Source organism: Rana temporaria, chromosome 2, assembly GCF_905171775.1.
Source record: "Rana temporaria chromosome 2, aRanTem1.1, whole genome shotgun sequence".
Taxonomy (NCBI): Eukaryota; Metazoa; Chordata; class Amphibia; order Anura; family Ranidae; genus Rana; species Rana temporaria.
Genome location: NC_053490.1, coordinates 20,851,713 through 20,874,691, shown reverse-complemented (window position 1 = coordinate 20,874,691; position 22,979 = coordinate 20,851,713). Strand labels below are relative to the sequence as shown.

At 46.7% G+C, this 22,979-nt stretch overlaps 1 protein-coding gene across 3 annotated transcripts in view; it reads right to left on the bottom strand.

The window, feature by feature from the left end:
* Positions 1 to 9,750: 9,750 nt before the first annotated feature.
* PAK1 (p21 (RAC1) activated kinase 1) overlaps positions 9,751 to 22,979 on the bottom strand; it is a 123,026-nt gene continuing 109,797 nt past the window's right edge. For all 3 annotated transcript variants that reach the window (XM_040339959.1, XM_040339958.1, XM_040339957.1), the window contains one exon: positions 9,751 to 10,125. In XM_040339959.1, the coding sequence (XP_040195893.1) occupies positions 10,039 to 10,125 (87 nt within the window). In that variant the 3' untranslated portion in view covers positions 9,751 to 10,038. The remainder of the gene's footprint in view (positions 10,126 to 22,979) is intronic.

Sequence of the window (22,979 nt, the reverse complement as noted above, 5' to 3'; positions counted from 1 at the left end):
GACCCCAGTGACCAGGCACGCCCCCCTGAAGACGTATACACGAAACGATCGTCGGCGGCGTAGCCTGGTCACGCTTTTTACCTTTCCCCATCACCCGACGCATGAGAGCTGGCGAGGCGAGAGGAGACACACACCGCACGCAACTGAGGTTGTAAACCTCCTCAATTCAAAGGCCCGCAGACCTTTTAATGTAAGTGGCCACTTGGCCCTTGTTTTGTTTTATAATTTTTTATTAAAACCGGTTACACTATGGAGTTTTTCTGCTTTTTATTCCATTTCTGAGAAAACTGGGAGAAGATCTGCCTGTGTCAACCACTGGAGGACGCATATATGTTTGCAGACATTCACAACTGCACAAGCGTTTTTGACTTTCTTTTTAATTAAAGGAGTCAAAGCGCTGTGGTAAGCGCATATATATTACTCACTTTTGGGTGTCGTTTAGCGAAAACTGGTGGAAGGATTTTAAAGCACTGCAGTTAATGAGAAGATTGCATGTTTATCTTCTGGTCCATTGCAAGATTCACTTCGTAATTTTTCAAGTGGCTCACTACTACTACAGAAATTTATGGACATTATTTATATCACTGGAGAATTATTATTTTTTTTTGATATTAAGTTTTGGGAGCACATCACTTCTCTATGTAGTGGCTCTATTGTGAATCCAATTTTTTTCACTACTGATCCAACTGGGTCTTTGCTATTTAGCTCTGATTGCTAGTTGTTGTTCATTTAATTAATATCACATGATTTTGTAATTGCTATCACACTAATTATTCTACTAGCGCCCCCTACCTACCTACACATTCACTAAATCTAATGAGGTATTGTCCTCTTATATTTTCAGGGGAGCAGCTTTTTCATTATATATTTTTTATGTAATTTATTTATTATATCAAGTTTTGATGTTCCACAATTTTTTTCTTTGGCGCGAAAATCAACTCTCAAATCCAATCTCCATGCGCAGTTCCAAGCCGAACCGATCTTGGCTATTTTTACTGGCACATTCCCGCAACCACGAACATTTACGAACGGGGGGAAAAAAGTGCCCATTTTTAAGAACTGTCCGTAAAAATACGGACGGTTGGCAACACTGGTGTGGAGGGTGGCCATATTGGTAGAGATTGTGCTTCGCTCCCCCATGTTAGAGTTGCCTCTCAATGAATGATGATCTCTGGTGGGGGGAGAAATCAAGATGCAGAAAGTGAACAGAATAAATAAAGCAGGGAGGTCCGTGCACTGCAGGTTCTCAGATACTGCTTCCTCTCCAGCAGACTCTCCACTGACAGAACAATAGTGGCATCAAAGCTCTGAAGACCAGCAGACAGTGTCTTAGGCGTCGCCAAACTTTCTAAACAAAGGGTCAGTTTACTGTCTTTTATAGGGGCCAGACTTTGGTCAGTGAGAGTAGAAAATGTCCTGGCATCGGTAAGAATGTCCCATCATCGGTATCAGTAGGAGGAATAGTGCCCCATTGTTGGTATAAGTTGGAGGAATAGTGCCCCATCATTGGTATCCTGAGGAGGAATAGTGCCCCAGTGTTGGCAAAAGTGGGAGGAATAGCTCCCCATCATTGGCGTAAGTGGGAGGAATAGTGTCCCATCATTGCTGTCAGTGGTAGGAATAGCTCCCCATCATTGGTATCAGTGGGAGGAATAGTGTCCCATCATTGGTGTCAGTGGGAGGAATAGCTCCCCATCATTGGTATCAGTGGGAGGAATAGTGCCCCATCATTGGTGCGAGTGGGAGGAATAGTGTCCCATCATTGGTGTGAGTGGGAGGAATAGTGTCCCATCATTGGTGTAAGTGGGAGGAATAGCTCCCCATCATTGGTATCAGTGGGAGGAATAGTGTCCCATCATTGGTATCAGTGGGAGGAATAGTGTCCCATCATTGGTATCAAGGGGAGGAATAGCGTCCCATCATTGGTATCAGTGGGAGGAATAGTGTCCCATCATTGGTATCAGTGGGAGGAATAGTGTTCCATCATTGGTATCAGTGGGAGGAATAGCGTCCCATCATTGATGCAAGTGGGAGGAATAGTGCCCCATTGTTGGTATCAGGGGGAGAAATAGTGCCCCATCATTGGTACCAGGGGAAGGAATAGTGCCCCATTGTTACCGTCAGGGGGAGGAATAGTGCCCCAAGGGCCAGATAAAGGCAAGCAAAGGGCCGTAGTTTGGAGACCACTGCCTTAAGCCTGGTACACACACTTAGATTTGTGTAGCACTTTATACACTAGATGGTGCTGTGAGATAAGAATTCCAATTGGTAAAATCAACGGCATATTTTTTTTAGATGCCATTATCTTAGTTTTATGTTTACAAAAGTTAGGTATTGCTTGAGAAGTAACTGAAATGGTTGGGATATTCCAGGCACACTAAACTATAACAGCATCGCTATATTTTTGGGGAGAATCTAAAATAGAAGGAGGGCATTGGGATTTACAGCTCTTTTTGCCCCCCCCCCCTCCGATGACCCCCCTGATCATGGCTTATACATAGTGGGAGGGATTCAGAAAAGAGATACGACGGCGTATCTCCAGATACGCCGTCGTATCTCTGAGTTCGGCCTGTCGTATCTATGCGCCTGATTCATAGAATTAGTTAAGCATAGATATCCCTAAGATCCGACTGGCGTAAGTGTCTTACACCGTCGTATCTTAGGCTGCATATTCTCGCTGGCCGCTAGGTGGCGCTTCCATATAGTTACGCGAGGAATATGCAAATGAGCTATTTACGCCGATTCAGAAACGAACGACCGCCCGGCGCTTTTTTTTTTACGTCGTTTGTGTTCGGCTTTTTCCGGCGTATACTTACCCCTGCTATATGAGGCGCAGCCAATGTTAAGTATGGACGTCGGGACAGCGTCGTATTTCCCGTCGTTTGCGTAACTCGTCCGTGAATGGGGCTGGGCGTAAGTGACGTTCACGTCGAAAGCATTGACTATTTGCGACGTGATTCGTAACGAGCGTCAATTGCGTGGGGTCATGATAGATTAACATACAACACGCCCACTATCAGCCAAATTTGAATTGGGCGGGCTTACGCCGACACATTTACACTACGCCGCCGTAACTTAGGGCGCAAGTTCTTTCTGAATACGGAACTTGCGCCCTAAGTTACGGCGGCGTAGTGTATCTGAGATACGCTACGCCCGCCTACAACTTAGACTAATCTTTCTGAATCCGGCCCAGTGAGTCTCTGACCCGGTCTAATGTTCCACCATTACTCTGGCTCCATGCTTTTCCTTGGTCATTGACTTGCTATGTAGTCCCATACACACTTAAAAAGAAATGATGACCTCTCCCGTATTTCTCTTCTGATGTGGAGTAGTAATGTGTACGAGGCTTAAAGGGGTTGTAAAGGAAATGGTTTTTTTTTCATAATAAGCATCCTTTACCTGCAGACATTCCTCTTTTCACTTCCTCATTGTTAGTTTTTGCTCAGAAGTCGCTCTATTTCTTCTCTGTTCTGTTCACTTCCTGCTTGCCTGATTGTTACTGACCACCGTGAAGGGAGGCTTTACTGCGGTGGTCAGTGACGTGCTCACCCCCTCCTGGGAACTACATCTGTGCGGCAGGACGCCCTCTACGTGTTAGAGACTTCAAGGAGGTGTGAATTACTGGGCATGCCGCAATGCATACTGGGAAATGTAGTTCTTACATGAACGAGCTCCGCAAACCAGGAGGTGAATGAGAGAACAGAAACTAGAACTCCGGAGGTGATATAGATGAAGGAATTTAATAGGTATTTACTCGTTTTTTAACAGAATCATTACACTATTCTGTCTGTCTAACCTTGCAGACATTGGGCTGGATTCAGGTAGATTTGCGCTTTTTTTTACGGAGGCGCAGGGCAACGTTTTCGCCCTGCGCCCCCGCAAATTTACTGCGCTGCCCTTGATTCACGGAGCAGTAGAATTGCGTGGGCGCGCCGGCAAAATGCCCGGCGTAAGCGCGCGCAATTTAAATGATCCCGTAGGGGGCGGGAATCATTTAAGTTTGGCGCGTTCCCGCTCCGATCGTGCATTGCGGCAAATGACGTCGCAAGGATGTCATTTGCTTCAAAGTGAACGTGAATGGCGTCCAGCGCCATTCACGATTCACTTACGCAAACTACGTAAATTTGAAATTTCGCGACGCGGGAACGACGGGTATACGTAACATTGGCTGCCCCTGCTAATAGCAGGGGCAGCCTTACGCGAAAACCGCCGTACCGAAACGACGTAAACTGCGTACGCAGGGCTCGCGTAACGTTGTGAATCAGCGTTAGTATGCAATTTGCATACTATACGCTGAGCACAACGGGAACGCCACCTATCGGCCATCGCAAGAATGCAGCCTAAGATATGCGGGCATAAGAGCCTTATGCCACGCATATCTTAGGCTGCAGTCGGCGTAACGAGGTTCCTGAATCAGGAGCATTCGTTACGCCTGGGCAAGTAAGCAATTGCGCTGTGTAACCTATGGTTACACAGGCGCAATTGCTTCTTGAATCCAGCCCATTAATTTTAGGCAACATTTTTTTTTCCCTTTAGTGACCCTTTAAGAAAAGAAAAATGAATTGCTGACATCACTCACCAAATGTATTGGTAGAACCAGTTTATGGCGTTTCTCACTGACACAGCCAGCCTTGCTGCAGATAGTGGGCCAGATTCACAAAAGAGATACGACGGCGTATCTCCTGATACGCCCGTCCTAACTATGCGGCTGATTCATAGAATCAGTTACGCATAGATAGCCCTAAGATCCGACAGGTGTAATTGACTTACACCGTCGGATCTTAGGCTGCAATTCTAGGCCGGCCGCTAGGTGGCGATTCCATTGCAGTCAGCGTAGAATATGCAAATGACTACTTACGCCGATTCACGAACGTCCGCGCTGCCCGCCGATCTAAATTTACGCCTTTTCCGTCGAGATACGCGTCGTAAAATTAGGGCTGCCTCCTAGGTGTTCTAAGCATCGTTAAGTATGGCCGTCGTTCCCGCGTCGAAATTTTAAAAAAAAATCACGTCGTTTGCGTAAGTCGTCCGTGAATGGCGCTGGACGCCATTTACGTTAACGTCTAAACAAATGACGTCATTTAGCGCAATGCACGTCGGGTAATTTTCCCGACGGAGCATGCGCAGTACGTTCGGCGCAGGAACGCGCCTAATTAAAATGGTGCCCGCCCCATTTGAATTAGGCGGGCTTGCGCCGAGCGCATTTATGTTACACCGCCGAAAGTTTACAGGTAAGAGCTTTGTGAATCAGGCACTTGCGCTGTAAACCTGCGGCGGTGTAACGTAAATGGGATACGTTACGCCGCCGCACCTGTATGCTTTCTAAACTCTCCCCTCTCCCTTCCCCACACTGAAGAGCTGAGCCACATCAAATCCCAATAAAATGCTTTTACATTTTTGGTCGTAACATGACAAAATTTGGAAAATGTTATGGGGTATGAATACTTTTTCAACGAAACGTTTTAAGCTTATGATCTACCAAAACCTCCAGATCCTTCTCTACTATGGATCCCCCCACATAGCCAGGAAGGGATCACATGGCCCCTATGATAAGTTTGTAGCAATACCCCAGAAGGGGCCGCTGGTTTAAATTTGTGCCTACCGTTACCTCACTATTCACCACGTTCGTCCTAGGGGTCCTCCCTGAAGAATTGTTCACAAATGTCTGCACCAACACTTAGGGCCGGATTCAGGTAGCTTTACGCCGGCGTATCAGTAGATACGCCGACGTAACTCTGAATCTACGCCGTCCTAAATGTAAGCGTATTCTGGAAACCAGATACGCTTAAATTAGGCTAAGATACGAGCGGCGTAAGTCTCCTACGCCGTCGTATCTTAGGGTGCAATATTTACGCTGGCCGCTAGGTGGCGCTTCCGTTGAGTTCGGCGTAGAATATGCAAATGACTAGATACGCCGATTCACGAACGTACGTGCGCCCATCGCAATTAGTTACGCCGTTTACGTTAGAGATACGCCGGCGTAAAGATAAAGCTGGTCTCTAGGTGGCGCATCCCATGCAAAGTATGGACGTCGGAACAAGCGCATCTTTTTACGTTGTTTGCGTAAGTCGTACGCGAATAGGGCTGTGTGTAAATTATGTTCACGTCACAGGCATTGAGCCGACGTGTCTTTGGGCGTAAATACGACGTGATACTGAGCATGCGCGCGCATGCGCCGTTCGTTCGGCCATGCATCTACATGGGGTCAAGCCTCATTTAAATACAACACGCCCCCTAAAGCCTACTTTGAATTACGCGCGCTTACCACGGCCCATTTACGCTACGCCGCCGTAACTTAGGAGGCAAGTGCTTTGTGAATACAGCACTTGCCTCTCTAAGTTGCGGCGGCGTGTCTGTCCCTTAAGTACCCTCTCCCAGAATGCACAGCGGCGGAGACCACGCCCACTGGGCTGCTCCTGGGAAAATGAGTGATGTACACTCAAAGCACTTAGGAGGTGAAGTAGCCATCTTAGGCGCACTGAATTAAGTCTTTTAACCTACCAGCGTGTCTTTGAGCTGTAGGAGGAAACCCACACAAGCACGGGGAGAACACGCAGACTCAATGCAGACAGTGTCCTGGTCAGGATATGAACCAAACACCCCAGTGCTGCAAGGCAGAAGTGCCAACTACTAAGCCTCTGTTCTGTCCGATCTTTAAAAGGGAAGTTCTGCTTTTCCTCCTCTTACTCCTTCAGCTTTAAATTTCCTAAAGGAACTGGAGATACAGGTAGAGTTATCAATCTTTCATAATCTATCCTGTAGGGGGAGACTCTGAATGGGTCTCATTCCATCCACCCTACCCATTGAGCCGTCCGTATTTACCCTTGGGTTACGATATTTTTAAGTGACCTAGAGATCCTTTTTGTACAGTGACCCGAAGCTACAGAGTCCTTCAGCTGTTGTAGGCCTCAGTGGTCACTTCACCAATATTGATGATGTCCTTGGTGTGGAATGGGATAAATACATGTCCTCTGGTCAGTGGTGCCCCCATGGGAATCGGCTTCTTATGGGGGCACTGGACAGAGAGGAGGGGCTAGGAGCGCTGACAGGGACCCAAAAAGAGGAGGTTCACCAGCGCTTTGTGCAATTCCGTTGCACAGAGCAGGTAAGTATAGAGATGTTTGTTATCAAATAATTTTTTTTTTTACAATATTTTACTTATTATTCAACTGTCCCTGAACACATTTAATGTTATCCTGTGTGTCCATGCATACATTCACGTTTTTTTTGCGTTTTAAAGCAGTTGGGTTTAGGCTCGTTTTTTCAGAAGCAAAATTTTGGGTTCAGACGCAAAAGTTTTTGCGTTTCAAACGCTAAACGCGGCACCCGCGTTTAGCCGCGTTTGCGTTTATAAGCGTTTTTAAAGGTACCCTTTTTTTTAACAGAATAAAATAAGGAAATATCATATAAAATTGTAAAAAAAATAAATTAAATTAGTTTATAATTATGTGGATAATTTAGATAATTCAGAGATGATATATAATCATTCATTAATGCAATACACCACCAGCATTGCTCTTTCCAAAATGTTCCTTTTAATTTTAAACCTATATGTTGTACTTTGAACAATGTATTGAGCGGACACCTGAATGTTCGGGTTCAGACCCGAACTTTAAAAAAAAAGTTTGGGTTCGGGAACCCGAACCCGAACCCCATTGAAGTCAATAGAACACGGACTTTTAGTAAAAAAAAAAAAAAAATGCAGAGGTCCCTCCAAATTCAATAACCAGACCCTTTAGGTCTGGTATGGATATTAAGGGGAACCCCGCCGTCAATTTAAAAAAAAAAAAAAAGACATGGGGTTCCCCCTAAATATCCATAACCAGACCCTTCAGGTCTGGTGTGGATTTTAAGGGGAACTCCACCCCAAATTTAAAAAAAAAATGGCGTGGAGTTCCCCCTAAAATCCACACCAGACCCCTTATCTGAGCATGTTGACCTGGCCGGCCGCAGAAAAGAGGGGGGGACAGAGTGCGCCCCCCCTCTCCTGAACCGCACCAGGCCACATGCCCTCAACATTGGGAGGGTGCTTTGGGGTGCCCCCCAAAGCACCTTGTCCCCATGTTGATGGGGACAAGGGTCTCATCCCCACAACCCTTACCCGGTGGTTGTGGGGGTCTGTGGGCAGGGGGCTTATCAGAATCTGAAAGACCCCTTTAACAAAGGGGACCCCCAGATCCTGCCCCCCCTGTGTGAAATGGTAACGGGGTACACTGTACCCCTACCATTTCACGAAGGAAGTGTAAATAGTAGTTTTCAGAAAAAAAAACACACACACCGTAGAACAAATTACTTTATTAATTAAACCAAATAAAAATCCAGCTGTGAAAATAGACGATCGATGCTGCTCCCTGCTCCAACGTTGTCTCTATCCAGTGCCGGGTGATGTCTCCAGCGACGGACGATTGGTCCAGCGATGAGAACATCCATCCATTCAGAGCACAGCTCAGCGAATGACGCGCCGATGCTTTGACGTTTCTTTTATAGGGGAGGCGGGCCACGCGTCACGTGACCCCGTCCCCCTCTGATGCACACTCTGCTATGTCACTGGGACAGCCCAGACATGCCCCTTGCGTCAGAGTGGGATGGGGTCACGTGACGCGTGGCCCGCCTCCCCTATAAAAGAAACGTCAAAGGGGAGGGGTTTTGGGGCATCGTGGGTGAGTTCCAGCACCTATTTGAGAAAGAAATATTTTTTTACATGTCTTTGGTAAAAACAATCCCATTAAGTGTATAATAATTAGTTTGTGTGATCACGGACAGATGTACGCAAATGATCATGTACAGATGTGCGCAGGTGATCACGGACAGCAGCCAGTCCCAGGTCCATGGCCACCTACAGCAGCCAGTCCCCTGTCTCTGCCTCCCAGAGCAAGTCCCCGGTCTCTCTGTCCCCAGCCTGTGAATGCCTCCCACAACCTGTCCCCTGTGTGTGACCATCTCCTGAAAACTGTCCCTAGCACATGACTGTCTCCTGCAATCTGTCCAATCTGGCCAGTCCCGGGTCTCTGCCTTCCTGCTGCCAGTTTCGGGTCTGTGCCTCCCTGCAGCCAGTCGCCGGGTCTCTGCCTCCCTGCAGCCAGTCCCCGGGTCTCTGCCTCCCTGCAGCCAGTCCCTGGGTCTCCGCCTCCCTGCAGCCAGATCCCGGGTCTCCGCCTCCCTGCAGCCAGACCCCGGGTCTCCGCTTCCCTGCAGCCAGTGCCCGGGTCTCTGCCTCCCTGCAGCCAGTCCCCAGGTCTCTGCCTCCCTGCAGCCAGTCCCCGGGTCTGTGCCTCCCTGCAGCCAGTCCCCGGGTCTGTGCCTCCCTGCAGCCAGTCCCCGGGTCTGTGCCTCCCTGCAGCCAGTCCCCGGCTCTGTGCCTCCCTGCAGCCAGTCCCCGGCTCTGTGCCTCCCTGCAGCCAGTCCCCGGCTCTGTGCCTCCCTGCAGCCAGTCCCCGGCTCTGTGCCTCCCTGCAGCCAGTCCCCGGCTCTGTGCCTCCCTGCAGCCAGTCCCCGGCTCTGTGCCTCCCTGCAGCCAGTCCCCGGTCTCTCTGTCTCCAGCCTGTGAATGCCGTCCCTAGCACAGGATTGTTTCCTGCAATCTGTCCCCGGTCTGCAACTGCCTCCTTCAACCTGTCCCCAGGTTTAGCCTCCCACAATGCAGTATCTGACAGTCGTTTGTAAAATTGTGTATACTGAACATTGGGTGTGGCCCCTTAGTATTGTTGGGGGCCACCTCACAAGTCTAGAAATAATCCATCCTCTGCAGAATTGAAGAACAAGGTGGTTTAATTTACTCAGATCAGCAATCAAGGCTCCACATCATAAAAAATGAATTTAAATAGACGCTGACAAAATGTTATCACATATAAAACAGAGTTCACAGTCCTGTGCGAGTCCAGAGAAGAGGCCTCGTGCTTTGTGCTTCCAGAGGAGGCTGCCTGGTGTCCCACGGCCTGAAGACACAATAAAAGGAGGCCAAAAACAGGCCAAAAACAGTCCCATCAGTCCCATCGCAGAGAGCCAGGCCAACAACAACAGTAGTAGTGACTTCATCGCTCAGTGGCTGTTCTTTATGGCTTCCTTGGCTGCCAGTATTACAGGCGTCAGGCTAGACAGAGGTTTGGCCACCTTCAGGAACGGGTGCTGCAGAAATAAAAGAATAACATCAATTGATAAGATTTCAGTCTCATAGGCTCCTCTTAGACCAGCCATTCTCAACCTTTTTACCCCTGAGGAACAGTTAAAATAATCAGGTCTTGAGGAACCAATTCATCGGGGGTCAGTGGGAAGTACAGTAGTGATAGGAATGCCACCCTTACAGTTAGCTACAAAAGAACATTAATGTCATGCCGCTGACTCAGCCAAGTGGTCTCGGCCTCAGGACTAATGCAGGCACCATCAAATGAGGGGTCAATCAGCCACAGGTCAAGGAACCCCTAGCAATCTCTGGGAGAACCACTAGCATAAAATAATAATAGTGCAGCGCAAAACAAACAATTTTAAACTATACATACAGAAAGTTAAAACATATGATATATGATATATAATTAAAAATTATATAATGGAGTCCATATAAAGTGCTCAAGTGCAAAAAGATGATCCAAATCGGAATATAATAGTGCAAAAGGCAGCCATGTGACGTCACCCGCGATCGCCGACCTAGACTGAAACCCATGCTCTTATGGATGTTTTATGCTGTTTCGCTGCACTCGTTTGAGAGTGTATTCGTTTTTTATTCTTAAATAAATGTATTTTGGCTTCAGAGAGCACTAGATTTCCTCTCCTTTGTTTTTTATGCCCTGATTGCCATGTCCTGATCCTGAGTCTGACTGATATCGTGGTTCTACTGCTGCATTGCTTGCTGTCCTCTGAGAACAGGTGGTTCTCTGATTATGCTTTGTGACCTATTGCAGGTCGAAGTTGTAAGGTGAGAGGCCATTCCTGCTATTTGGTGGAGGTTCCTTCTGGATATCACCCTTTGGATTTTTGCACTATTATATTCCGATTTGGATCATCTTTTTGCACTTGAGCACTTTATATGGACTCTATTATATAATTTTTAATTATATATCATATATCATATGTTTTAACTTTCTGTATGTATAGTTTAAAATTGTTTGTTTTGCGCTGCACTATTATTATTTTATGTCAATGTGAGATGTTTTATTTGAATTTACCTTAGTGCTGGCTTGCATTTTTTAGTTTATATTTACATTCCAGCGCTGAATAATTTTTCTTTATTAGAACCACTAGCAATCTCTGGAGGAACCCCTAGCAATCTCTGGGGGAACCCCTAGCAATCTCTGGGGGAACCCCAAGCAATCTCTGGAGGAACCCCTAGCAATCTCTGGGGAACCCCAAGCAATCTCTGGGGAACCCCTAGCATTCTCTGGAGGAACCCCTAGCATTCTCTGGAGGAACCCCTGGCAATTTCTGGGGGAACCCCTAGCAATCTCTGGAGAATCCCCTAGAAATCTCTGAAGGAACCACTAGCAATCTCTGGAGGAACCCCTAGCAATCTCTGGAGGAACCCCTAGCAATCTCTGGAGGAACCCCTAGCAATCTCTGGGGGAACCCCTAGCAATCTCTGGGGGAACCCCTAGCAATCTCTGGGGGAACCCCTAGCAATCTCTGGAGAACCTCTAGCAATCTCTGGAGGAACCCCTAGCAATCTCTGGAGGAACCCCTAGCAATCTCTGGAGGAACCCTTAGCAATCTCTGGAGGAACCCCTAGCAATCTCTGGAGGAACCCCTAGCAATCTCTGGAGGAACCCCTAGCAATCTCTGGGGGAACCCCTAGCAATCTCTGGAGGAACCTCTAGCAATCTCTGGAGGAACCCCTAGCAATCTCTGGAGGAACCCCTAGCAATCTCTGGGGGAACCCCTAGCAATCTCTGGGGGAACCCCTAGAAATCTCTGGAGGAACCCCAAGAAATCTCTGGGGGAACCCCTAGCAATCTCTGGAGGAACCTCTAGCAATCTCTGGAGGAACCCCTAGCAATCTCTGGAGGAACCCCTAGCAATCTCTGGAGGAACCCCTAGCAATCTCTGGAGGAACCCCTAGAAATCTCTGGAGGAACCCTTTAGCAATCTCTGGAGGAACCCCAAGAAATCTCTGGAGGAACCCCAAGAAATCTCTGGGGGAACCCCTAGCAATCTCTGGAGGAACCCCTAGCAATCTCTGGAGGAACACCTAGCAACCTCTGGAGGAACCCCTAGCAATCTCTGGGGGAACCCCTAGCAATATCTGGGGGAACCCCTAGAAATCTCTGGAGGAACCTCTAGCAATCTCTGGAGGAACCCCTAGCAATCTCTGGAGGAACCCCTAGCAATCTCTGGAGGAACCCCTAGCAATCTCCGGAGGAACCCCTAGCATCCCACGGAACCCTGGCTGAGAATAGCTATCCTAGACATATATGAAAAATGAAAGGGGATCAATTGTCTTATCCATATAGGTGAATGTGATTCGAAATATTGTATCTTTAGGTGTTAACATATTATACTACACTGGTTGATGATATTTTAAAAACATATGACACGGCATGGACAAGCTAGCTTTACAGCAGTGGTCTCAAAGTACCGGCCCGCGGGCCATTTGCGGCCCGCGGACCAGTTATAAATGGCCCGCAGGCAGGGTGGAAGTGAGGGGAGCAAAAAAAAAATATATATATTTTTTTTTGAGCTGGCGCCATCTGGTGGTGAGCCGTTGGTTTTACAAGTTATTACCACCAGATGTGAGCTGGCGCCATCTGGTGGTGGCCGTTGGTATTACAAGTTAAGCATTACAAGTTAAACAGCAATTCTAATGTCATTTTTCACTATTTTCACTGCCATATTCTTCCCTCTAATTAGAACCCCCAAACATTATATATTTTTTTTATCCTAACACCCTAGAGAATAAAATAGCGATCGTTGCAATACTTTCTGTTACGCCGTATTTGCGCATCGGTCTTACAAGCGCACTTTTTTTGGGAAAAAATTACACTTTTTTTAACCAGTTAGCAACCGCCCTATAGACGAAATACGTCTACAAGGCGGTTGCTTAACTCTGGGAGGGCGTCAATGTACGTCCTCCCAGAATCGCGCTCCCGCGCGCCCTGTGGGGCGCGCACACGGGAGTCTCCGTGACCGCCGGGTCCTCCGGACCCGACTGATCACGGATCACGGTAAATCGCCGCTGATAGCGGCGATTTACCACGTGATCGCTCCGTCCAATGACGGAGCGATCACTAGTAAACAAACCGGTTCCTCCCTCTCCTCTCTGTACCGAACGGTACAGTGTGAGAGAGGAGAGGGGAGAGAGCGGAAGCAGCAGCAGCTGCTGCTGCGGGCTGGATCTGTGACACATGCAGTCTCAGATCCAGCCATCGATCCCTCCCTGTGCAATACTCTGCAGTACCAGCCATACTCTGCAATGCCCCCACACTCTGCAATGCCCCCACACTCTGCAATGCCCCCACACTGTGCAATACCCCCACACTGTGCAATACCCCAAAATACTCTGCAATGCCCCCACACTCTGCAATGCCCCCACACTGTGCAATACCCCAAAATACTCTGCAATGCCCGCAATACTCTGCAATGCCCCCAATACTCCGCAATACCCCACAATACTCCGCAATACCCTGCAACGTCGTCTATGGGGATTTTTAAGTAGCGAAGTTTGGCGCCATTCCACGAGCGTGTGCAATTTTGAAGGGTGACATGTTGGGTATCTATTTACTCGGCGTAACTTCATCTTTCACATTTATGCAAAAAAATGAAGAAAAAATACTAAATTTGCCAAATTTTATAACAGAAACAAAGAAAAAATTTTTTTTTTTACAGAATTTTCAGTCTTTTTTCTTTTATAGCGCAAAAAATAAAAAACCCAACGGTGATTAAATACCACCAAAAGAAAGCTCTATTTGTGTGAAAAAAAGGACGAAAATTTCATTTGGGTACAGTGTTGTATGACTGAGTAATTGTCATTCAAATTGTGAGAGCACCGAAAGCTGAAAATTGGTCTGGTTATTAAGGGGGTTTACGTGCCCAGTGGTCAAGTGGTTAATTAAAAAAAAAATAAGACAGTAAAGTTATCCCCATTTTTTTTAATATTATGAAAGATAATGTTACGCCGAGTAAATTCATACCCAACATGTCACGCTTCAAAATTACGTCCGCTTGTGGAATGCCGACAAACTTTTTTACCTTTTAAAATCTTCATAGGCGACGTTTAAAAAAATCTACAGGTTGCATGTTTTAAGTTACAGAGGAGCTAGAATTATTGCTCTCACTCTACCAATCGCGGCAATACCTCAAATGTGTGGTTTGAACACCGTTTACATATGCGGGCGCTGCTCACGTATGTGTTCACTTCTGCGCGCAAGCTCATCGGGACGGGGTGCGTTTTCTGGCTCCTAACTTTTTTAGCTGGCTCCTAGATTCCAAGCAAATTTGTCAAACCCTGCCTTACACCAGTGCTAGGGGTTAATAATGTGTTCGCTGACACCAGTACTGTTGTTTTTGAAGTTTGAAAGTTTGCATGCGGCCCCCCATGGCATATGAAAACTTGTCTTGTGGCCCTCAGGTAATTCGAGTTTGAGACCCCTGCTTTACAGCAACCTCTACCCATTCCCTGCCCTGTACCCCTTCCCTGAGACCCACTGCACTTTTTTCTGTTTTTTTAAATGCAAGTACACATCTTTTCCCAAGATTCTTCTGAGCAGTCCGATAACATCACAGTCCTTTCCCCTGCTTGTGTGGTGGGCGGTCCTTACTTTAGCACAAAACATATTCTATATTGACATGTCAGATACATTTTGTGCTCCAGTACTGCAAGTACTGCAAGTCCAGCCCGGGTGGTGTCCCCTCCAGGCGGCGGATTCAAAACATCCTGGGCTCACAGGAAGTGGGTTTAATAACACTAGCTGTCATTTTACCTGGAAGAGTGGCGACTAATGGTGGATAAGAAGCACCACAGGGGACAGCTTTGGGTTGAAGGTGAGTACTGTTGCAAAATAGTTTTGTCTACACTTAACTCAGCTGGGCTCTATATTTTACTGTAGAGGGAGTTCAGCTTTGTGTGTGTGTGTGTATATATCTATCTATATATCTTTCTATTATGTTTGTTGTATGTGTGTATATACAGTTGTGCTCATAAGTTTACATACCCTGGCAGAATTTATGGTTTCTTGGCCATTTTTCAGAGAATATGAAAAACACAAAAACTTTTCTTTCACTCATGGTTAGTGTTTGCCTGAAGCCATTTATTATCAATTAATCAACTGTGTTTACTCTTTTTAAATCATAATGGCAACAGAAAAGACCCAAATGACCCTGATCAAAAGTTTACATACCCTTATGATTTTGGCCTGATAACATGCACACAAGTTGACACAAGGGTGTTTTAATGGCTATTAAAGGTAACCATCCTCATCTGTGATCTGTTTGCTTGTAATTAGTGTGTGTGTATAAAAGATCAATGAGTTTCTGGACTCCTGACAGACCCTTACATCTTCCATCCAGTGATGCACTGAGGTTTCTGGATTCTGAGTCATGGGGAAAGCAAAAAAATTGTCAAAGGATCTGCAGGAAAAGGTAGGTTAACTGTATAAAACAGGAAAGGGATATAAAAAGATATCCAAGGAATTGAGAATGCCAATCAGCAGTGTTCAAACTCTAATCAAGAAATGGAAAATGAGGGGTTCTGTTGGAACCAAACCACGGTCAGGTAGACCAACTAAAATTTCAGCCACAACTGCCAGGAAAATTGTTCGGGATGCAAAGAAAACCCCACAAATAACTTCAGGTGAAATACAGGACTCTCTGAAAACATGTGGTGTGGCTGTTCCAAGATGCACAATAAGGAGGCACTTGAAGAAAGATGGGCTGCATGGTCGAGTCTCCAGAAGAAAGTCATTACTACACAAATACCAAAAAGTATCCGCTTACAATACGCCAAACAGCACAGAGACAAGCCTCAAACCTTCTGGCACAAAGTCATTTAGAGTGATGAGACCAAAATTTAGCTTTTTGGCCACAACCATAAACACTACATTTGGAGAGGAGTCAACAAGGCCTATGATGAAAGGTCCACCATACCTACTGTGAAACACGGTGGTGGGTCGCTGATGTTTTGGGGATATGTGAGCTACAAAGACACAAGAAATTAGGTCAAAATTTATGGCAAGATGAATGCAGTGTGCTATCAAAAAATACTGGAGGAACATTTCATTCATCAGCCAGGAAGCTGTGCATGGGACGTACTTGGACATTTCAACATGACAACGATCCAAAACACAAGGCCAAGTCCACCTGTCATTGGCTACAGCAGAATAAAGTGAAGGTTCTGGAGTAGCCATCTCAGTCTCCCGACCTCAATATCATTGAGCCCCTCTGGGGAGATCTTAAACGTGCCGTTCATGAAAGACAGCCCAAGAATTTACAGGAACTGGGGGCTTTTTACCAAGAGGAATGGGCAGCTTTACCATCTGAGAAGATAAAGAGCCTCGTCCACAAATACCACAAAAGACTTCAAGCTGTCATTGATGTTAAAGGGAGCAATACACGGTATTAAGAACTGGGGTATGTAAACTTTTGATCAGCGTCATTTGGGTAGTTTCTGTTGTCATTATGATTTAAAAAGAGTAAACACCGTTAATTAATAAATGGCTTCAGCCAAACACTAACCAAGTGATAGAAAAGTTGTTGCGTTATCATTTATATTCTCTGGCCGGGATTCAGAAGAGACTTACGACGACGTATCTCCAGATACGCCGTCGTAAGTCCAAATGTGCGCCTTTGTATCTATGCGCTTATTCAGAAACTGAGATACGCCTACATTTTTCAAGATACGACCGACGTAAGTCTCCTTACGCCGTCATATCTTGGGTGCATATTTACGCTGGCCGCTAGGGGCGCTTCCGTAGATTTACGTGTCGAATATGTAAATGAGCTAGATACGCCGATTCACGAACGTACTTGCGCCCGTCGCAGTAAATTACGCCTCATAAGGCAGGGGTAAGTCATGTTAAGGTATGGACGTCGGAAACGTCGGAACAGCCGTCGTATTTTACGTCGTTTATGTAAGTCGTACGTGAATGGGGCTGGGCGTAGGTTACGTTCACGTCGTATGAATGGAGCCGGCGTATCTTAGGGAGTATTTGCGACGGGTTTCTGAGCATGCGCGCGCATGCGCCGTTCGTTCGGCCATGCATTTACATGGGGTCACGCTTCATTAGAATACTACACGCCCACTGCCTTGCTACTTTGAGTTAGGCGTGCTTACGCCGGCCATTTTACGTTACGTCGGCGCAAGAAAGGGAGCAAGTGCTTTCTGAATACAGTACTTGCCTCTCCAAGTTACGTCGGCGTAGCGCATATCACATGCGCTACGCCTATCTAAACATGCGCCGTTCTTTCTGAATCCCGGCCTCTGTATATATCTATATACACACAGTGCTTTGAAAAAGTATTCATACCACTTGAAATTTTCCACATATTGTCATGTTACAACCAAAAACGTAAATGTATTTTATTGGGATTTTATGTGATAGACAAAGTGGCAAATAATTGTGAAGTGGAAGGAAAATGTAAAATGGGTTTCCATTTTGTTTTACAAATAAATATGTGAAAAGTGTGGTGTGCATTTGTATTCAGCCCTCTTTACTCTGATACCCATAACTAAAATAGAGTGGAACCAATTGCCTTCGGAAGTCACCCAATTAGTAAATAGAAGCCAATAATTTAATCTCAGTATAAATACAGCAGTTATGTGAAGCCATCAGAGGTTTTAGTGAACAAACAGCATCATGAAGACCAAGGAACAAACTAACACTGCACATCACCCTGAACACACCATCCCCACCGTGAAACATGGTGGTGGCAGCATCATTTTGTGGGGATTCTTTTCTTCAGCAGGGACAGGGAAGCTGGTCAGAGTTGATGGGAAGATGGATGGAGTCAAATACAGGACAATCTTAGAAGAAAACCTGTTAGAATCTGCAAAAGACTTGAGACTGGGGCGGAGGTTCACCTTCCAGCAGGACAACGACCCTAAACATACAGCCAGAGCTACAATGGAATGGTTTAGATCAAAGCATATTCATGTGTTAGAATGGCCCAGTCACAGTCCAGACCGAAATCACATTGAGAATCTGTGGCAAGACATGACAATTGCAGTTCACAGACGCTCTCCATCCAATCTGACAGAGCTTGAGATATTTTGCAAAGAAGAATGGGCAAAATTGTCCCTCTCTAGATGTGCAAAGCTGGTAGAGACTTCCCCAAAAAGACTTGCAGCTGTAATTACAGTGAAAGGCGGTTCTACAAAGTATTGACTCCGGGGGGCGCCATACAAATGTACCCCCCACACTTTTCACATATTTATTTGTAAAAAATGTTGAAAACCATTTATCATTTTTCTTCCACTTCACAATTATGTGCCACTTTGTGTTGGTCCATCACATAAATCCCAATAAAATACATTTACGTTTTTGGTTGTAACATGACACAATGTGGGAAATTTCATGGGGTATGAATACTTTTTCAAGGCACTGTATATATAGATATATACAGTGGCGTGACTAGGGTTGGTGTCACCCGGTGCAGTAAAACATGGTGTCACCCCCCCCCTCTGTCTAGGCTGCCCAGCACCAAGCAGGCAGCGCACGGGCATGGGGCGCACCCCAAACCAGCCCCTGTAAATGATAGTATAGTGGCAGGTTAGGGTAGTATAGAGTGGTATAGTGGCAGGTTTGTTGTAGTGGGGTGGTATAGGACAGGTTAAGGTGGTATAGGGCATGTTGGGGTGATATAGGGTAGTTTGATGTGGTATAGGGCAAGTTAGGGTTGCATAGGGCAGGTTGGGGTGGTATAGGGCAAGTTAGGGTGGTACAGGGCAGGTTGGGGTGGTATAGTGCAAGTTAGGGTGGCATAGGGCAAGTTGGGATGGCATGGGAAAGGTTGGGGTGGTACAGGGCAAGTTAGGGTGGCATTGGGCAGGTTGGGGTGGTATAGGGCAAGTTATGGTGGCATAGGGAAGATTGGGGTGGTACAGGGCAAGTTAGGGTGACACAGGAAAGTTTGGGGTGGCACAGGAAAGTTTGGGGTGGTACAGGGCAGGCTGGGGTGGCACAGGGCAGGCTGGGTGGTACAGGGCAGGCTGGGGTGGTACAGGGCTGTTTGGGGGGGTACAGGGCAGGCTGGGGTGGTATAGGGCTGTTTGGGGTGGTACAGGGCAGGCTGGGGTGGTACAGGGCAGGCTGGGCATGTCAGCTAAAAAACAAAAACAAAAAAAAAAACGGGATGGTGTCACCCCTCTAGCGGGTGTCACCCGGTGCGGACCGCACCCCCCGCACCCCCTAGCAACGCCTCTGGATATATATGTACACATCTATCTATATCTATATATATATAGATATAGATATTTGCTGTCTTCCCCATTCGGCCATCAATCACTGTAGGCTGCCAAAAATTTACATAACCCCCCCCCCACCACCACCATGCCATTCTACAGTATTACAATGCAGCCAGGTGTAATATTGGCTGCTTTCCCATCACAGTTCTTCAGAGCAAAGGATTATGGGAATTTCCGGCCCCGATGTGGCGTGTTGGGTTCAGTGCAGACCGCTCATCAAAAGCAAGAAATCTATTTAGCAAGAATAAGCTCAGAGCCCGTGTTCGGCCCACGTCTGCTGCCAACCACATGGGGAACAGAAGATGCCACCTGCTCCATGCAATACGGACAGCAGAGGAATGCACAGCTTGGTGCCATGGACGCAGCCAGCTTCCTGATATAGAACGAATACACCGCAATCTACAGAGGATGTGGCTCATTCTCCATCCACACCCAACCTCGGTATATTCTCCTTGTGTGTCCTTGTTGGTAGATCCATTCCTTTTCATCTACCAACAGCAATGTCGTTCATATAGCCAGATTCAGTAAGAGTTAGGTCGGCGTATCAGTAGATTAGCCGACCTAACTCGGAATCTGCGCCGACCTAAGTTTAAGTGTATTCTCAAACAGAGATACACTTAAACCTATCTAAGATACGACGGCTTGCGCCGTCCTATGTTAGGGTGCAATATTTAGGCTGGCCGCTAGGTGGCGCTTCCATTGCGGTCAGCGTAGAATATGTAAATCACTAGATACGCCTATTCACGAACGTAAGCCCGGCCGCCGCAGTACAGATACGCCGTTTACGTAACGCATTATCAGGCCTAAAGATATTCCATCAAATAGTTGGAATAGTAATGTTAAAGTATGGCGGCCGTTCCCGCGTCGAAATTCGAAAATTTTCCGTCGTTTGCGTAAGTCGTCCGTTAATAGGGATTTACGTCATTTACATCCACGTCAAAACCAATAGGCCCGTGTGGCGTACGTTGCCGCAATGCACACTGGGATATGTAGGCGGTCACGTCAGGTCAAAATGTCAATCACGTCAGGTCAAGCCCCATTAACATAAAACACGCCCCCTCCGCTAAATTTGAAGTAGACAGTTAGCAGGCAAGTACTTTGTGAATCATGTACTTGCCTCGCTAACTTACGGCGGCGTAGTGTAAACACGATATGCTACGCCGCCGCAAAGTTAGGACGCCCTCTCTGAATCTAGCTAAAAGTGTCTTCATGTCCACCTCACCTCCGGAAAGTTTCACCCCCTTCATGGCCAGACCATTTTTTGCTATTTAGCACTGCGCTACTTTTTTTTATTTTTTATTATTTTTATTGTTTTTCCAAAAGTAGTGTACTATACAGAGCCTCTGGACATTCCCTGTTTCGAACGGTACAAAAAATATACAACAACTACAACTGCAGTTGGTTGAGACCTACTAGGGCAGTGGTTCTCAACCTATTAGATCCATGACCCCTTGATAAAATTTCCCAAGTTTTGGGGACCCCTTACAGTAAAATTATTTTCGTAGCGTGGGTTGTCAGCACCCACGGCAAGACAAGTAATTTACGCCCCTAACCCACGGAAATTTAGCGCTCCCTGAGTCCCCTCCACTCGTACAATATTAACCGCTTAATCACCGCCCTATAGACAAAAGACATCTACAAGGCGGTTCCTTAACTCTGGGAGGACGCCCCATGGGGCGCGCACACGGGAATGTCCGTGACCGCCGGGTCTGGAGGACCCGGCGCATCACGGATCACGGTAAATCGCCGCTGATAGCGGCGGTTTACCACGTGATCGCTCCGTCCAATGACGGAGCGATCACTTGTAAACAAACCGGCGTCATGTGATGACGCCGGTTCCTCCCTCCCCTCTCTGTATCGAACTGTACAGTGTGAGAGGAGAGGGGAGAGAGCGGATGCAGCACGAGTGCTGTGGGCTGGATCTGTGACAAATGCAGTCACAGATCCATCCATCCCTACATGCTCAGCTATCCCTGCCCATACTGTGCAATACACAATACCCTGTGCAATACTCTGCAATACCCCACACTACTCTGCAATACCCCACACTACTCTGCAATACCCCACACTACTCTGCAATACCTCACACTACTCTGCAATACCCCACACTACTCTGCAATACCCCACAATACCCTGCAACGTCACCTATGGGGATTTTTAAGTAGCGAAGTTTGGCGCCATTCCACGAGCGTGTGCAATTTTGAAGGGTGACATGTTGGGTATCTATTTACTCGGCGTAACTTCATCTTTCACATTTATGCAAAAGAATGAAGAAAAAATACAAAATTTGCTAAATTCTATAACAGAAACAAAGAAAAATTCATATTTTTTTACAGAATTTTCAGTCTTTTTTCTCTTATAGCGCAAAAAATAAAAAACCCAATGGTGATTAAATACCACCAAAAGAAAGCTCTATTTGTGTGAAAAAAAGGACGAAAATTTCATTTGGGTAAAGTGTTGTATGACTGAGTAATTGTCATTCAAATTGTGAGAGCACCGAAAGCTGAAAATTGGTCTGGTTATTAAGTGGGTTTATGTGCCTGGTGGTTAAGTGGTTAAACCCCTTATGGTACATGTTAGGATTTACCACTCTGTCTCTTTGGTCTCCTCTTTTTCCCTTTTATCTCTCTATCCTAATTCCTTGCTTTTTCCCCCCATCCTTCTCTCTAGCCATCTTACTTGTTTTTTCTCTTATTCTTTCTCTCCCTTTTTCTTTCTTCCGCCCCCTCTCTTTCGCTTCCTTCCATGTATTCTCTATTTTAATTCATTCTCTCACTCCTTGGTGGGGGGGCAATGGGATCAGTGGCAGTGCTGGGGGGAGTTCTGATCAGCCAATTTAGGTGCTCTTGATCAAAGTCATCTGCTGATCTGAGAACTGTAGTGGGGACTTTTAATGGCAACTATAATCACAGGTAGTGCTACTCACTGTGGCCCAGATACACAAAGAGTAAGGCGCACATTACGCCCCCGCCGTAGAGTAACCACCGTACGCTACGCCAACGCAGCGCAGAGAGGCAAGCATTGCATTCAGCAAGCCAGTGCTCCCAACGCTGCGCCAGCGTGAGTTTCGAAGGCGTACGTGGAAGTGGGCGTGACCCATGCAAATGAGGCGTGAACCCATGCAAATGATGGGCCGAGCGCCAGACAGGTACGTATTACGAACTGCGCATGCGCACACCCCCCCGCGCCTGCTCACAACCACGCCGGCACAACTACCTAAGCTACGCCGGATCACTGCGTACGCCGTGAACATAACGTATGCCCAGCCAGTCCAACGCACAATACGCCGGCTTGTGTTCTCTGGTGCAGACCTGAGCATGTCTGCTGCTGGCTGCTGGCGATTAAGGGGTTAAATGTGTGCCTAACAATGTGTGCTGCTTTTTTACCAAAGATCTCTTTGTTTCTTGTCCCCGATTTGCAGGGATAAGAGACAGAGAGATTGCTCCCTCTGTACAGAGCCCTGTGTGAATTGTCAACACAGGTCTCTGTGCTGTGATTGGACACAGCCGATCAAAAGGGCCCAGCCATGAATCATTGGCCGGGACCTTCTGACGCACTCCTGATGTATACAATCACAGCGGGTGTTGGCAAGGGGGGC